The 18866-nt window shown below is 35.7% G+C and overlaps 1 protein-coding gene across 7 annotated transcripts in view; it reads right to left on the reverse strand.

Moving 5' to 3' along the window:
- The window catches only part of VTI1A (vesicle transport through interaction with t-SNAREs 1A), a 447185-nt gene that overhangs the window by 410066 nt on the left and 18253 nt on the right, over positions 1-18866 (reverse strand). For all 7 annotated transcript variants that reach the window (XM_001368344.4, XM_007479003.3, XM_016432630.2 and 4 more), the window contains exons 2-3: positions 14259-14317; positions 10392-10502 (exon numbers count right to left, since the gene is read on the reverse strand). In XM_001368344.4, the coding sequence (XP_001368381.1) occupies positions 10392-10502; positions 14259-14317 (170 nt within the window). The remainder of the gene's footprint in view (positions 1-10391; positions 10503-14258; positions 14318-18866) is intronic.

The raw sequence follows: 18866 nt of genomic DNA on the forward strand, positions 1-18866 counted from the left end.
GTCCTACACCAAGCAAATAAGACTTCTACTGCCAGCCAGGCCACAAACATTATCCTTTGACATCTGGCCTAGTTAAGACCAGGGTCATTAATTATCAGAAAGTTGGTCAGTAGGCAAAAGACCTTTATGGACCTAAATGAATAGAACTGCCTACTAAAGCCATCAGAACCATATAGTTGAGAAATGGCCATCTGCATTGTTAAAAGAAATAATCCACACAATTCTAAAGGCCTTATTGGGATAAGGAAAATGCTATCCTTAGGATAAAGAAAATGCTATCTACCTCCATAGAAAGAACTGTTGGAGTAGGATGGATGTAGTTCAAAGCATACTGTCTTTCATATCAGTGTATTTATGGCTTTATTTGGGGTCTCATTTTTTTTTTTGGCATGAGTGTACTCTTAAATGAATGACCAATATGGAAGTGTGTTTTGCATGATAATACATATTTGGCCCAGAAAAAAAAAATACCCATATAAATGAAACTATGGATCATTTGAACCATTTAAGTACTAATGCCAATAAAACAAAGGCAGCAGAATGGAATACTAAATAATGTGTTATTCTTAGTGTCAAGTCAAGCCAATTCAACAAACATTTATTAAGGGTTTGTTGGGTGCCAGGTATTGTGCTAAGTTCTGGAGATACCAAGAAGGGCAAAACCAGTTTCTGTCTTCACGAAGATCACACTCTAATGGGGGGAGACAACAGGTAAACAACTATGTACATGCAAGTCATACAATTTCAATAGGAGATAATCTCAGAGGAAAACTACAAACAAAAAGAGGGACCAGGAAAGTTTTCTTGTAAATAGTGTGACTTTAGCTAACATTTGAAGGAAAGCAGGAAGAGGAATATTCTTGGCAGTGTCTTATGTGAGGAACAGTTAGAAGGCTTTTACTTACTATTTTTCTCACTTAGAGAAGTTCTTTCCCTTTTCAAGGAACACTTGGGTTCAAATACCATTTCTAATACTTACTAGCTATGTGACCGTGGGCAAGGGCACTTTGTCAGTATCACTTTCCTCATCTGTAAGATAGGAGTAATAGTATCTTTACCTCAGAGGGTTATAAGATTCAAATGAGATAATATATGTCAACTGCTTCATGAATTTAAGCACAGTTTATTATCTATTTAAATATACATACACACACATGTTCTCATTACCACCACTACTCCTCACTACTACTATTAGTAAAATTAAACAGAAATATGATCAATCCAGCAAAGGGATTCATTTTTCTAGAATATCACCCTCTATTTTCAACTAAAGGAGAGTTTATAAATAACCAGCAAAAAGTTTACCATTTGTGAGCAAACAACTTAACCTTAAAAACAAGGCTATTTTTGACTATGGCAATTAGTCTCTTCATGTTCCAAACACCAAATAACATTTTCCCATTAATTTTTAAACCAATGAGGCTTTAACTTAAAATAAACTGTACATCAAAAGAATGGAAAATAAACAGCCAAGGAACACAATTTGACGAATTGGATTTATTTAGTTTATTTATCTAAACAGGGTCCATTGGATCTCTTTAATAGGCTGACAGTTGCACTGGGCTGGTTAATAAAACATTCAACACAGTATCTTCAGCCAATATAGAAATGCAAATCCCACTAGAAATATTTTATTCATGAGGCAGTAATTTCAGTTACTATCCAAGTTTTTTAAAAAAGGGAGAGAAAAGAAAAGAAAAAGGAAAAAAAAAGGTGCTATGCAAACAAACACTGCCATCTAGTGACCGTCACTATACTAAAATCTGTACTAAGTCTATAAATATTCTCTTAAAACCTCATCTCCTCCTATCTTGCCTTTATGCCTTCAACTTCTTCCCAAGTAAGAGGAGAGTAGCTGGAAAAAAAGCCAAATTTAAAAAGTCATCAAATCACTGACTTATTTTGAGAAGTTGAAGAGTCAGGGTTGACCATCTTCAGGAACAAAAACTGATCTTTGGCATATCAGTATCATATCTAAGTTCCTTTCCTACTAAAAGAGCATAATGGGGGGGGGGGAGGGGAGGAGGGGTGTTAGAAATGCCACAACATCAACCCAGCCACTACTTTCTGTCATATGAAAAATATTCTCCAAAGATCTATTTCAGAACTCAAATTCCAGTGAGGGCAGAAGAGGAAGCTAATAAAACCCCAAAGTGACATGGCAGGTCCTATCAGATTTTAACAATCTCTAGAGCCAGATACATGGTGTTTCACAAGTCTTAGTCTAGTTTTAAGATATTAAAGCATAAGGGTATTTAGGTGGCTGGTATTTAGGATAAGAGAGCTGGTCCTAGAGACAGAAGGCCCTTGGTTCGAATTTGGCTTTAGACAGTTCCAGGCTATGTGACCCTGTGCAAGACACTTAACCCTTATTGCCTAGCCATTAATGCTCTTATGCCTTGGGAATAGGCTATAATTATTAAATCGAAGGCAGGCAGGCAGGCAGGCAGGCAGGCAGGCAGGCAGGAAGGAAGGAAGGAAGGAAGGAAGGAAGGAAGGAAGGAAGGAAGGAAGGAAGGAAGGAAGGAAGGAAATTAGAGCATATATAATAAGGGCTTAATGAATGTTTATTGACTAATTATTATTATTATATCTATTTACTACACACAGTGTCTCTCACAATTCTTAGTGTAGTTTTAAGCTTTAGAAGATTTAGTAACTTTAAAATGCACTAAGGTTTCTAGAATACCTGGGATAGTTAGAATACCTGGGATAGTAAATAAACATAATAATAGCATCTATTTAGTTTGTCCTTACTATATGCACTTTAGTGTTATCTCACTGCATCTTCAAAATAACCCTGTGAGGTAGATAGTACAAATGAAGAAACTATGGCTGGAGAGGGAAAAATTTTGCCTGAGATCACAGTTCTAATAAAATGAGACTTAAACATCTAGTTTTTCAGGGCTCTTTCAACTATACCCCTATTTCCTCTGCTGAATATTCAGATGTGTAAATTTTTACTGACAGTATACCAATATATAATCATATCAGTATACATATATTGACATATACCTATATTTCTTTTTCTTTGCATATACATATATGTATGTATGCATGCATATACACTACCTATAGCAATATCTAGAAAATAACTTGTCATCCTTATTCAGTTGATGGAGTTGAAGTAGGCTATTTATAGCTACATGTATAAAATATATTTATAATTGCTTACATTTAAATATAAATATTCTGCTTCAACTCTATCCACCGAACAACGATGACATAGAAATTATTTTAACAGATCCCACAGTTGTGCAAAAGGTAAGTAGTTGGAAACTCAAAGCAACTATTATAAAAATAGTTGTACTGGCAAAAAAAAAAAGACATAGCTTCCAAAGTGAAGAAAATCTATTAAGGCCAAGCTCCAATGCAGCACATGAGGCCAACAATGAAATATTTAACACAAATTTCTGTTATGTTCAAGTATACATAGGAGGGAAAGGGGTCAGGAGTATGGCACCTTTACAGAATCCTGGATCAAGAGACCAGAGTGACAGAAATAAACACAGCTTAGCACCCTGAAGGCATATACTACAGATTGGTGGATAGATTTTCCGTTTCCTCACCACCCAGAAGATTCCTTCTGAGTGTTGGTCTTTGAAGTTAATGGGAGCTCTGTGAGCAGCCCTGGTACCTGAGGTGAAGCCTGGAATGAGAATCTAGCCAAAGCATGCCAAATGCACACTGATTTCCTAATAACTTTAACCAGGCAAAACTTCCCCTCAAATGAAACACTTCAGTTTAGTCTGGGAAACTAGAGGCAAATGTCAAGGTCCAGTCTACCCAAGCAAGTAAAGATGATGACTTTCATCTGCCAAATGAGAAATGCTTATCAAGAATTTATGGGAAATATGTTCCTAGTCTTAGACCAACTATTAGGAAATGGGCATCAAACACATTTCAATATCTTTAAGTCTTTCGAAAGGAAGCACTGCATAAAATGTTGCAAATAAAACAGTTAGATGATTATTTTTGCAGGAATCTCTTACTCCTGAAAATATACTTTTCAGAATCACCTAGTGGGATAGGAGTTAATAGGATAAATAAGATATCCAATACAAATAAAGTACCATAAGAGACCGATAAGAGTGTGGAGTTGCCAATTGATAAATGGGCAAGGGAAATAAATAGGCAATTTTCAGATAAAGAATTCAAAATTATCAATAAGCACTAAATCTCTTATGATTACAGAAATGCAAATCAAAACAACTCTGAGGTACCACTTCGAACAAAGCAGATTGGTTAACATGATAGCAAAGAAAGATAATAAATGTTGGAGGGGATGTGGCAAAATAGGGACATTAAGGCATTGCTGGTGGAGTTGTGAATTGATCCAACCATTCTGGATGACAATTTGGAACTATGCCCAGAGGGCTTTAAAACACTGTCTGCCCTTTGATTCAGCCATAGCACGGCTGGGTTTATACCCCAAGGAGATAATAAGGAAAAAGACTTGTACAAAAATATTTATATCTGTGCTATTTGCGGTGGCAAAAAAAAAATGGGAAAGAAGGGTATGTCCTTCAATTGGGGAATGGCTGAACAAATTGTGGTATCTGTTGGTGATGGAAAACTATTGTGCTAAAAGGAATAATGAACTGGAAGAATTCCATATGAACTGGAACGATATCCAGGAATTGATGCAGAGTGAAAGGAGTAGAACCAGGAGAACATTGTACAGAGAGACTGATACACTATGGTACAATTGAATGTAATGCACTTTTCTACTAGCAGCAATGCAATGATCCAAGACAATTCTGAGGGATTTATGAGAAGGGATGTTATCCATGTCCAGAGAAAGAACTGTGGGAGTAGGAACAGAGAAGAAAAACAACTGCTTGATCACAAGGGTTGATGGGGCTATGATTGGGGATGTAAACTCTAAATGATCACCCTACTGCAAATATCAATAATATGGAAATAGGTCTTGATCAATGGAACATGTAAAACCCAGTGGAATTGTGCATTGGCTTTGGGAGGGGGTGGGAGGAGAAGAAGGAAAAAATATAAATCATGTAACTGTGGAAATTTTTTCTTAATTAATCAATTAAATAAAAATTTTTTAAAAGAGGGTGGGATTGAACAAACTGAGAAAATGCTTCTAGGGAGATACTTTTTCTAGTTTGGCTACAAATTCCATTTTTAGAGTGGCTATTGCGTAGACCCAAGATAGGAGCACTATACTGATCCGAGAATTTGTGGTGACAGTCTTGAGATGATTACATCAGATCATTTGTGACTGAGAATTTCTCTGCCAAGAGATCTAAATCACATTCAAACATAAGAAAAATATTAGATAAGAAAGCATGTAAACAAATGTTCAAATTATTGTCTTTTCAACTTAAGTAAAAATCCAGAGGACTAAGCTTTCATATTTGTTCGTCTTTATACTCCCTCCGGCTTGTGAAAAGTACCAGAATGTCAGGCCTCACTTCTGCTGAAGTCTGATACTTAAGTTGCCTATTCACCTACCTAAAGAGAGAGCACAGGCAGTGGCAGTGAAAGCTTCAAGCTGTTCCCCAACATCCCCTAAACCCTGACCTAAGGGACCAACTCTAATAATCTGAAGAGAGTTAGGTTTCCAGGACTACTCAGCCTCACTGCTGAGACTGTCAATAGAAGTGCCATTCTCTGATGTAGACAGCTATCCACTAAGAGCTGGCCTAACAATCAGATCACATAGACTACTTGCTAAACAGGAAAATGATAGCATTTAGAAACCACCGACCTGGGATAGAAGTGAACTATAGACTCAACGTTTAAAAAAAAACAAAAAACTCTCTATTTCTAACATTCAGCATGATCTAATCTACTACCCCAAACCACTGCTTTTTAAAGAATTTCCATTTACAGCTATCAGGGAAGAATAAAGAAATAATGCAACTATATCATTAGCCACAAGATGGTGCCACGGCCACAGTGCTAAAGACCATTTCATTCAACACAAAACTACATTCCTATCATTTTTAATGGAGAAAGATAACTGTACGTTCTTCCTACTTGCTTATTGAGATTCTACTTGGTCAGAGGGGCTTGTAAAATCTTTAGTTGCTTTTTAGAAATGGACAGTAATGTTTGTCTTTTGGAAAAAAAGATGAATTACTACAATGGAGACTCAAATTACTTATTTGATTAATAAATGCTTCATTTATTAGCTATATTTTAACTCACAAGGAAAGCAACCATGAAACCTAAGCTTCAGCTAAAGTGATACCTTCAACCATACCCTATATTAATACCCCTACCCCCATTTTCTAGTACCAATCCTAAAAAATAACTTTGGTTTTGATTTGTATTTGCTTATTTGTATATATGTCTCAACCCCACTTAGCTCTCAAAAGAAGACAAGCTACTCAAAAGCAAAGAATTGTTTCATTTTTGTTTTTGAAAGCCTAGTACTAGTACAGTTCCTAGAAGAGGTTATACAATGCTTGTTGAACTAAATGATTATAATAACTTTTAAAACAATCTGTCTAATTATTCTGTTCATTCCAAGGTAAGGCAGATAGTTTAATAAAAATTCTCTCTGTTCTCTCTATAAACTGTCAGCTATCATAACTTTCTGTTTAAGTAAACATTTTCAGATAGAGGCATTCATCAAATAAGGTTTTTCTCATCAGATCTGAACAGGTAAGAAAATAAAAAGTAATCATTAAAGAAAAAAAACAACCAATATCAAATATGCCATTCCCGTAAATAGCTAATAGTTCTATGCTATTATATAGCTAAACAGTTTCACCACCCCACTTCTCCTTAAATCACAAAAAACCCTTTTTGTTCTCCTAAAGAAGCACTAGCCAATGGCTGAAACCTAGGGGATAAAGAAGTGTATTGAGGGACAAGAGACTTAGGTCAAGTCATTTAACTTTTTCCAACTACAAAGACTTTTGGGTCTATTTTCCTTCACATCGATAAGAGGGCTGAAATAAATGATGTTTACAGTTCTTTTCATTATGAAATTTTCACTGTACTATGAAAATCCATGATAATTGCTTTCCCTTACACACAGCTACAACAACTACCTCTATGACAACTACTACTACAACTACAAGTACTACTACTACTACTACTATTTATAGTCACATTAGGACTTAAAAGCTCAAAAGTTCAACAGGCCCAAGTGACAGATCTGAAAATTATAATATCAAAGTTTCAATGGTGTCTCTTACCCTACTAATGCAAATTTAAGTTAATTTAATAAAAGATATTTATAGAATGTTACTAGAGATAAGTAAAGCTCTCCATAAATTACATTTTATAGGATATTTACTTTATTTTTAAAACCAGAGCCTTTAAAGTTGTAGGATGCTGAGGATCAGATTTTATTGATGGTTAATTATTAATATGACTGGTGAGCGAGGGGAAAGAAAGTAAACTGTTTTCCTTTGTCTGTTTGGCGTAAATATAAAAAAACTACAATATGGCTGGAAAAAATCTGATTTTACAATTAACCAGGGGAGGGGCACTTTTTAAAAATCCTTACCTTCTGTCTTAGAATCATTACTAAGTATGATTCTGAGGCAGAAGAGTGGTATAATTGGGGTTAAATGACTTGCTCGAGATCACACAGTTAGGAAATGTCTGAAATCAAATCTGAACCCAGGTCCTCCCTGACTCTAGACCTGGCTTTCTATATACTGAGCCACCTGGCTTTTTAAAAAGGGTACTTTCTGACATTTTGTTTAGTACTCAAAATTTTTATCAATGCTACAGCATTCCAATACATTTCAACAATCATTTATTAAGCATCTATTACTAATAAATTACTATGCTAGAGGTCAATAAAGACAAACCCCAAATAGTCTCAGCCTTTAAAGACAAGAGGGAAACAGCACATACTCAAATAAGTAAACACAAAATAAATATAAAGTAAATGCAAAATGAGGTGGGAGAGCATGAGCAACTAGTGGAGGGGTAGAAATTAGGGTAGGTCTTGTATAAGAAGTGAGTCCCAAGGGAAGAGAGAAATTCCAAAAGTCATTAGTAAGGAAAGAGGGCAGCCTATATAAAGGCAAAAAGGTACAGAAGGATAAGTCATTTGCCAAGAACAGAAATGCCTAGCACATAATATATGCTTAACAAATGCTTATTGTTTAACTGGGTGGGGGGATGGAACATTGAGTTAGAGATTGGATTTGGGAGAATATGAAATCAACCTATAAAGATCAATTGAGAATAGATTATGAAGGTTTTAACGGACCCCTATAGGAGGCTATATCTTATCCTTGAGGCATTAGGATATGAGCAAGAGAGTGACATGATCATAATTCTGATTTAGGAACATCAACTTTGCAGCTGCATAGAGGCTAGACTAGAAACTGAAGAGAAGGTACTGAAATACTGATCTAATGTGAAAACCATAGGATTAGAAATAAGAAAATCAATAGGAATAGCTACAAGATGGAGTCGCATCGATAACCCTTGCAAATAATTAAATGGGGGCCAGGGCAAGAGTGGGGGGAAATAATGAAGAAAAGTGAAAAATGGAAGATAACTACAATGAAGATAACTACTTACTTCCGGGATCAAATATAAAATTTGTTTCACTTTGAAAGCCCCACGGAATCTGGTCCCTCCCTACCTTTCCAATCTTCCTATACTTTACTCCTTTCCACATGCTCTATGACCTAGCAACAATGGCTTCCTTGCTGCTCCTCACCCACTATAATCCACCTCCAGGCTCCACACCTTCAGATAAGCTCTACCCTGCATGGAATACTCTTCATTCTCACTTCTGCCTTCTGGCCTTCTTCAAGACTCAGTTCACATTTCATCTTCTTAAGAGGCCTTTATCAGTCCTTTTTCCCTCTAAAACTTGCTAGTGTCTTCCCTCTGAGATTACCTCCCATTTATTCAGTACATATCTTGTATGTAGTTCTTGCAGGTTGTCTCCTCCATGAGAACACGAGCTCACTGAGGGAAGGGGCTGTGTTTTATACTTTTTTTCCTTCCTAACACTCAGCAGTCAGGAACATCAGTAGTACTTAATAAATGCTTGTTGATGAACTGGTCACAATGAATGAGTTACTTAAGGACCATCTAAGAGAAAGTGTCCAGTACATTTGGGAAACCTGTACTATGGGTTGGGAAGGAAGAGGTCATTAGTGTTATGTTATCCCTGGAACCTCTTTGTCTTATGGCTTAAGGATATATCTTATCTCCTTTGCAGAGCTGCCCAACACTTATTAGGATTATTTGCATTTTAATATATTCTATGGCATGACACTATTCAAAGACTGCTTTTTCTTCTCAATGTCTTCTCAATAGGCCAAGCTCATAACATTATCCTTGCAACAAACTTATTTAGTGTCTTCCTTGAACAGAACACTGTGCTAGACATTAGGGTGGATAGTCCCCTGCCCTCAAAAAATGATAGCATCCACCAATAGCTATAATACAAAATAATGCACAATATCCTCATTAGGGAGTTGTGAAACAAGATTCTCTGTGAGGTTTTGGAGATATACAAACATTTCAGAATGAAGGAGACTTCTTGAGAAGGTATTGAGTCAGGCTTTTAAAAAAGTTGAAATTCAATAGGTTAAAGGGGATGGAAGAGAGGTGGGGAGGTATGTTCCAGATACATAGGAAATAAGACACATAAAGACACAAAAAATACACATAATCAGGAAAGACAGGGGGAATATACAAAGGACAATAAATAATCCAATAATACCCCCTTTTACTGTTGCTTAAATTTAAAAAATTAAAATCAGAATCATAGAAAGAGAAAGTTCAATGTTGTCATTCAATAACTAAAGAAAAATAATAAGGGATTCAAAAAATATAATAAACAGGAAAATTTTCATTCTCTTCCAAATAAGTATATACCACATGAAGGAAGCTTATCAGAGGAAAGAGGGCAAACTGAAGTCTTTAACTATGAATTTTTAACTTTAACTGAAGTCTTTAACTATGAATTATAAATTCTTTTAAGAATTCAGTACTTCAGGGGGCAGCTAGGTAGATCAGTGAATAGAGACGGGAGGTCCTAGGTTCAAATCTGATCTCAGACACTTCCCAGCTGTGTGACCCTGGGCAAGTCACTTAACCCCCATTGCCTAGCCCTTACCATTCTTCTGCCTTGTAGCCAATACACAGTATTGATTCCAAGACAGAAGGTAAGGGTTTAAAAAATAATAATTATTCAGTACTTCACAATGCTCGATAACTTTTATTTGGGAATAATGGGACAGTTGAATAGAAGTTTGAATTACTGATCTATCATGTTTGAAATTATACTGTTAGCCAAAAGACTGCATTCGATTGATTCCCTAAGCAAAATTTTGAATAAACAATGAAGTTCTATCCATTTAGAACTGGCTATAAGAGGGCAGAAATTCAGAACAAAATCTTACAAATATGACTATGAGTAGAATTTGACTCACAAAATCCGTTTCAAGTTTTCCCATTTCTTGCTTGTAGCTCCTCATTCTGCTGGCATACATTCCTCTACTCTGTGGAGGGATCTCTCGGACTTCCAGGTCCATTTGTTCAAGCTAATGAGGAAGGAGGAAGAAAAAGTTATTTGAATGGTTTAATAAAAGTTGGGTGGTTCAATGGATTGAGATCCAGGTCCAGGGATAGGAGATCCTGAGTTCAAATTTGACCTCAGACACTTCCTAGCCATGTGACCTCTGGACAAGTCACTTGACCCCCATTGCCTAGCCCTTACCACTCCTCTGCCTTAGAATCAATATGCAGTATTGATTTTAAGACAGAAGGTAGAAGGTTTAAGTTAATTACATAAATAAAATCACAGAATTTGGGAGATAGAAGTACCCTTTAATTCAATGCCTTAATTTTACAATATAAGTAAACCAACCCAGAACCATTAAGTAATTTATCCAAGACTACACAGTTACTTCATGATGGGATTATTTTTTTTCACTAAATTTATGTAATAACTTTTCTCAAAAAAGTACTTATTCAAGAAATAGTACAAAACATAAAAGTATCTTCTATTTTACCTTGCTAAAAATCTTTCCAGGACAAAATAGAAACCTTTTTCTTGCAATGAAAGCAAGTTTTAATCTAGTGATTAATCAGCAACTGGGTTCCTGTTTCCTATTCTTGACTTACTCATAATAGGCAAACAAGGGCAAAGAGAAGAATAGGATCCATTACTTAACCAGTTTATCCCTTCTGATTCTCACTTTCCTTCTGACAGTGTCCAAAGATAACTACTTATGCTAGCCATAGAAGAGAATGCTTGGTGCTACAATCTTGAAGGCATTTAGGATCCCCTTGAATCATTTGGGAATAGAGGGGAAATAATAGATGCAAATTAGATTTTTAGAATTGATAGGTAAGTTTCTAATAAAACTAGATCTTTTAGAAACAAAAATTTGATTTATTTATAGTGCTATGTTAAAGCCTTTGTCAATAGAACGTACAATAGATATATCACAATTATATTCTTTTTTATTATTTATATTTTAATGTAGTATTAAAAATTCTGACTACATATTATCTAGTAATCCTGACAGTAAAAGTAAACTTTCTGAAGCTTGATTGTGTTTCTATGCAACATAATCAATGGATAATATATGCAAGTACTTTGTAAACTTTAACATGCTAAATAAATAATGGCTATCAGAATTATTATCACTGCTGTTAACATTAAACATTTATCTCTTATTACTACTGAATGGTAAGAAATTAGAGCTAAGTAGCACAAATGTGTTTGACTTATGGATCCTCCACTACTCTAGTACTTCCTACTACTCTAAAAGGCAATGTAGTATAATACAAAGAACATTGGACTTGGAGTCAAGGAGCCCTGGAATCAAAATCTACTTCTAACATTTCCTAATTGTGTGAGTAGAGACATCATTGAGCTTCTCTGAATTTCAATTTCCTTATCTATTAAAATGAGAATAACACCTTTAGCACCTACTTCCCAAAGTGATTTTGAGGCTCTAATGAGATAACATATATGAAGCTGTTTGCAAACCTTGAAGGGCAATAAAAATGTTAGCTACTGTGATTATTCATTGTGGGATGGCCTTGTTGCTGAAAGTTATAGGAGTAAATGACAAGCCTTGGCAGGTCCTACACCAAGGCTTCAAGTATGGGCTCAGGAATAGATTACATAACTACCAGTCAAGAATCAACCTAATTCAGAAAGACTCACCAGCAGGTTTCCAACACAGTGATGAGTTTTTTGGTCAGAACAGCATTTTAAGACCAACTATTAACTCACAGAATAGTAAAAGAAGTATTCACATAGATCCTTGAAGAATAACAGTTCTAATTAATTTTTTTCTTTCTTCTTTTTTAATAAACCATTACCTTCTGACCTAGATTAAATACTAAGTGCTGGTTCCAAGGCAGCAGAGCAGTAAAGGGCTAGGAAACATGGGTTAAGAGACTCACCCAAGGTCACACAAATAGAAGTGTCTGAGCTCAATATGAACCCAGGACCTCCTTCTAGGCCTGGCTCTCTATCCACTGAGGCACCAAGCTGTCCCTTAACTAATGTTCTTTAAAAAAACAACAAAAAACCCCAAGAGATTCCTATGTACACCCAAATTTTTTTAATTAAATAGCTTGATCTCAGAAGAGAAACACTTTATAGTCTGAAGTATCTATTAGCCCAAATATCAGGAAAACTACAGGCAAAAATCATAGTGGCAAAATGGTAATGTGTATAAGACACTAAAAAACTGGAGCAAGGCCTGCTTTTGATACCAGTCATGGGACAATGAGCAAATCACCTCAGCTCTCTGAACCTCAGTTTTCTTATCCGCAAATGGGAAAATTAATTTTTCCATACCTTCCCTGCATTATTGTGGAATAAGCACTTTTTAATTTCTAACCTGCTATCTATAGGTGAACTATTTTACATTATAGAATTGAACCAGAATGATAAACTATTTGTAATATTTTAAAAATAAAATAATCTTGGTCAAATTTTCTGCAAAAATCTCTAAAAACAAAAAATATCATTAGCTCCTTGAGTATAGGAACTCTCTCTATATATATATAAAAATATTTTTTATTAAAAAAAAAATCTTGTGAGACAGAGACAAGAAGTCCAGCATCTCAAAGCCCCAGAAACAACTCCAAAACCATGATAATGACTCCCTACTCCAAAACACACAAAGTTGGTAATTGGGGAAGAGAAGGGGGAGGGGGCGGGTTATGAGGAAGTCACTCCTAAGACCTCAGCAACAATAAAAACAATTGAGAAGAGATGCCAATCTGACAGTTACACCTGAGGAAGAGCAGTCTGGGTCAGTTTGCCAACCAGAAGGAAAGGAGCACTCTGATTAGCAGATATGGCCAGAAAAGGGAGCAGCCTTTTTGCCAGAGAAGTCAAGGAGCAGGGGAGAGCCAAAGGAGACAGAAGAAAAGCAGAGAGAAAAGGGAAGAAAGCAGCAGACAGTTGAATCAGTAGATATTAAAAGCAGCAGTGGTTGGCAAAGATTAAAAGCAGGGAAGTGGATGATGGCAGGCAGCAGATAAACTGACAGCAGAGAAGAGATTCTGCAAAGGAAAGCCAGAGGATGGAACAGTTTTGCACCTCAGTACCACAGTGTTTGATGTAAGACATAAGGAACATAAGGAATCTTGAACTTCAAGGAGGGGTAGGTTAGGTCAAAACAGCCAACTCACCTCAATGGCCCCTGAGGGCATTAAGGTATCATGCTGAAGGCATACAAACTAGCATGTTTCAATGATCTATAGTAGTAAAGTATCAGGCTAGGTCATTCAAGCTCCATGTCTTATCTCACCTACACATGCATTTGTATTTATAGCATATGATTATGTTAACAACAAAGTGTTAGATTATGGTCCATATCTTCTCTTTAATAAAACAGGGATAAAAATAACTTATATTAGAAAAATTCCCATTAAAAATTAAAATAAAATGGTTTGGTATGTAAAGGATCTAATCCTTGGTTCTAAGGGAAATTCTTTTATCAAAAAATTCAAGATACATTCTAGATATCTAATGTTTTATGATGGAAAATATAGGTATGTCTATAAAAGAAATCCTACAAATTCTCCACATCATCTTATAAGTCATTATAAATTGCAGATAGTTAATAGATATTTTGTAATTGATAATGAGATATTAAATCTTTACTTATCCAAATTAATTAATTATTTTACATTAAAAGAACAACCAACAGTTTTTCCTTCTACTTCAAGTGCTAAAAAATAGACAGGAAAAAAATTCCAAAGATCACATTCCATCTACTGTTGGCAACCACTGTATTGTAATTTAATAGCCAAATTCTACTTACCAGTTCCTTTGCTTCCTCTAGCTGTTTCTCCACATTAGCAACCATCTGCTTCTTCTCCTCTGAAAATAACATCCAGAAAATATTAACAGTTCAAATAAACTTAATATTTGTCAATTCCATTTCCATTAACATGTTATTTTTTGTTTGTTTTTAGGGTAAGGGAAAAGGTTAGAATTAAGGTTAAGGTTAGGAATAAGATTCAGAATTTCATCATTTTCAGTAAATACTTTCTCCCTTCTCAACTCAAGATGGTACTTTAATATATATGACTAGCCTGCCTGGAATTTCTGTATACAATGATTCTCAGTCTGTTAAGCAAGAATGCAAAGCATCTCCCAATATGTCAACAATTATAAGAAAATTTGGAGTAGGAAAAGACCTTGGAAGATGCTTTATAATAAATATATATCATATGGCACTGGTTAACCATGGGGAGAAAATAACAAAAGTCAAACATATTTGGTTATTATGACATAGGCTGTTCTATTGCTGATCTATTTTTATTTATTTATATTTAAAAGAAAATCATACATATGCAAACATGATTCTTAAGAATGCTAGAATTTTACTCCTTTCAATTCCTACTGTGAAGATTGGATTTAGATCTCCCCTAACTCTAACAATGAAAATATTTAGCTCTTCCTTTATTGTGAAGATTAAATTGTAACAATGAAGGCACTTAGCTGTTTCTTTATTGGGAAGATTGAATTGTAATCCACAATCTATTTTTAGATTTTAATCCCCCTAAAAGTGATAACTCAGCATTTTAAGTAGATCTACCCATTTTAACTACAAAAAGGTGTTAACTAACTACAAAAGGTGAACTAACCAAAAGAGGTGCTAAGTAACCCAAAAGGTATAATAATCTAACCAAAGAAAGTGTGAACTAAAGAGTGGGCAGTCCTGGAGAAAAGCATCTTCTGTGATTGGTAGATGTGAAATTTAGGGGAGGTGACAGAAGAGAAAAAGATCTTTAAAAAGAGGACCAGACCCCAGAAGAAGGGTTTTGATTCTATATTCCATTCGAGAAGACTGAAGAGCTTGCCATGACTCTGAGGAGAGACTGGAAGACAGACACTTGCAGACACCCAGGCTTCTTTCCATTTAGACAGTCACCGTTGATGAGTGAAAAGCTGACTTAGTGATTCTGCCTTTCTCGGAGGTGTAAACCTCCAAGAAAGCCCCATCGTTTTGAGACTCTTTTCCCTGATTAGGGTCTTAGAATTTCTAGCTGGCTCAGAGGAAGCCGGAGTTGTTACTCTCTCATTCCTTAATATCTTCCCTCTATTGTAAATAAGCTACCTTAAATTCCATTTACCTTAGTAATTCATTTTGGGATTTAGAAATTAAATCCCTGGCAACCACCTATATAAATATTCAGAGTCCAACCACAATTAAAGTTTAATACTACTTAAATATATATGTTCTATCTCTTCTAAAGTTGTAAGATATGGTTGGTTACACATAGGTGACATGTATCAATGTGTGTGTGTGTATATACACACATAGCTTGATTAAGATATAATTCCAGAAAATAAAAGACTTAAGATTCCCAAAAGATACTGATAGACTAGAAACATTGAATTGAATCTAATAAGATGAAATTCAATAAGAAAAATATCAAATATGGCACTTCAAGACATGTTTAAAAAAGTAATTGCAAAAGCATGAGATAGGAAAAGCTTAGACAGTCATCTGAAAAAGAACTGAAGATTTTAGTGGACCACAGGTCAATATGACTCAACAGTTTGATGTGACAGGGGAAAAAAAATCAAATTTGGGTTGCATTAAGAGAGACATAGTTTTCCAAGCATAAGAAGGTAATTATCCCTCTTGACCCTGTGCTAGTCAGAAAATATCTGTAGCATTGTGTTTACTTTGGGACTCCACAGAGCACACAATGACAGGTAACCAGGGTGGTTAAGAGATTTGAGTTCATTTCCTCTAAGTAGACACTGAAGAGACTATACTTATTTAGTCTGGAAAAGAGGGTCCTAGGATGTGTTTAAGAATCTGAAGGACTGTCATGTACAAGAAAGGTAAGACTTGTTCTGTTTATCCCCAGAGGGCAGTATCAAGAGTAAATGGTAGAAGTTGTGAAGCAGGTCAACTGAAGTTAATGTTAGGAAATGTTAGGCCTCCTAATAATTATAGCTATCCCAAAGTAGTATGGGGCTGCTTCAAATGGTGATGAGTTTCCCCTCTATAGAGGTTCTTATACAGATACTGGCTATGTTACAAAGGAAATTTGTCTCCTTATAACTTTTACCCACTGTTCCCTCTTAGTCAAAGAGAACAAGTCAATAAAGTCAAACTGTTTATTTCCCAAAGGGAAAAAAAAATTGTATTTGGATCTCTTCTATATGACTGCCTGTAAAATACTAGAACTCAGCTCTCATGTTTTCCCTGACATCTTCTCTAGACTAAATATGCCTACCTCCTTTACTAGATCTTCATGTGAAGTGGATTCCAGACCCCAGTTACTCTCTGAATACTCTCTGAATACTTGAGCTTATGAATGTCTTTCTTAAATGGTGGCATACAGAACTAAGCACAACACTTCAGAATTATCTGATGAAGGCAGAGTATGGAACAAATATAGCCTCTCTGTTCCTGGAAGCTAGATTCCTCTTAGTGCAATCCCAGATAAAATTACTTTTCTTATTTTTTGCATTTGTATATCCAGAGACTAGGCAGTAGGTATTTTTAAAAAATACCCATACTGACCATCAACTGATGCAGCTGCTAACTTCTAGTGTTTGTTGTACAATAAAATCTCCCAATTTTTTCCCCCAAAACTGCTATTTAACCATGCCTTCTTCTTATATTTTTGAAGGTGATTTTTTTGTATTTTAAAAAATAGCTAGGTAGCTCAGTGAGTGGATAGAGCACTGGACTTAGAGTTAGTAAGACTCATATTACTGAGATAAAACCAGGGCTCAGATACCCACTAACAGTGTGACTCTGGGCAAGTCACTCAACCTCAGTCTGCCTTAATCCACTGGAAGAGGAAATGGCAAATTATGCCAATAATTCTGCAAGAAAACCCTGTGGACAATACTAGCATGCTACAGTACACAAGGTCATGCAAAGTTGGACACAACTGAACATTAACATATGGCAACATTTACCCCTAATGAACTTCATTTTGTTAGATTTGGCCCAATGCTATAATCTTTCAAAATATTCCTGCCTTTGGCTGACATTCCTTTGAAGTTGAAAGCCAGGGTAGATTTTTTTCAGGAAGCTATTTGCAGAGGGGAAGTGAAAGAAGGGCAGCAATTATTTAGTTAGGCCCAAGGAACCACATGATAATATGTCTTCCTCATCTTCATCTTTCCCTTTCATTGCTCTTCCTACACTACATATTCTCTGATTCCCAAAATATTTTTATTACATAGCAAAATTGTCTAGTTCCCATACAGAAAGTAAAAATCTATATTATTAAAGGTCTAATTATTTTTATTGCATTATTTCTTCTATGAAAGTTCTCAGTAAGTAGCCATTTGACAGTATTTTCCTATCAAGAAACTCTTCATTTAAAAGAAATGTGAAGATGAGGAACAAGAAAATGGCAAAAGGGTACAATACATCATTGAAGTGAAATCTGATCCATATGGAATTTCTATAGAGATACATATGGGTAGATAGTTAAGTCTGCCAGGGGATTTAACTCTATGTCTTCCCCAATTAGATACCCTAACAAATACATCATAGCCTCTTAAAACTAAAAAATGCCTTGAAACTATCTAGTCCAAATTCTTTTTTTTTTTTAACCCCTACCTAGACCTCCCATCTCTAGGCCTGGCTCTTAATCCACTGAGCAACCCAGCTGACCTCTAGTTCAAATCCTTTTTACAGATGAGGAAACTGAAGATCTCAAGGCCCAGAGAGAAGAAATGCCTGACTTCACTCAAGGTCACACAGCAGAGGTAGAATCAGAACCCACATCTCCAGCTCTAAGCCTAATGTTCCCTTTATTGTATCATACTAATGAAATTGTAACTATATGTGGCATGTAGTACTAGAATACTAGAATACTATTGACAAAATGTAAAGTATTATCATGCTCCCAGATAGTTTAATATTACCAGTATGGAATAGTAGTAACAATTCACATCCAAGTTTCAAATGTCTTAAGTTTTACAAAACACTTTTCTAACAAAACCTTGTGAGATAGGTTGGACAGGTTTTATTATTCCCATTTTACAGATATGGAAATTGAGGCCTTGAGGGATTGAATGACTAGTGTCTGCAGTAAGATTCAAACCTAATTTCATATTCATATCCATATCCATATCCACTATACCAAACTGTTCCCAGGGCTAAAGAGAATACAGAGGCAACAAGGTAAATGTTTAAAACCCCTGATGACCAGGCCTGAGAAGCTATAAGTTAAAAATTAGCACAGTAGAGGGCAGCTGGGTAGCTCCCTGGATTGAGAGCCAGGCCTAGAGATGGGAGATCCTAAATTCAAATCTGGCCTAAGACACTTCCTAGCTATGTGACTATGTGGCAAGTCACTTAACCCCCACTGCCTAGCCCTTACCACTCTTGTGCTTTAGAATCAAAGGCTGAAGGTAAGGGTTTAAAAAAAATTAGCACACT

The sequence above is a fragment of the Monodelphis domestica genome, chromosome 1, assembly GCF_027887165.1.
Source record: "Monodelphis domestica isolate mMonDom1 chromosome 1, mMonDom1.pri, whole genome shotgun sequence".
NCBI classification, from domain to species: Eukaryota; Metazoa; Chordata; class Mammalia; order Didelphimorphia; family Didelphidae; genus Monodelphis; species Monodelphis domestica.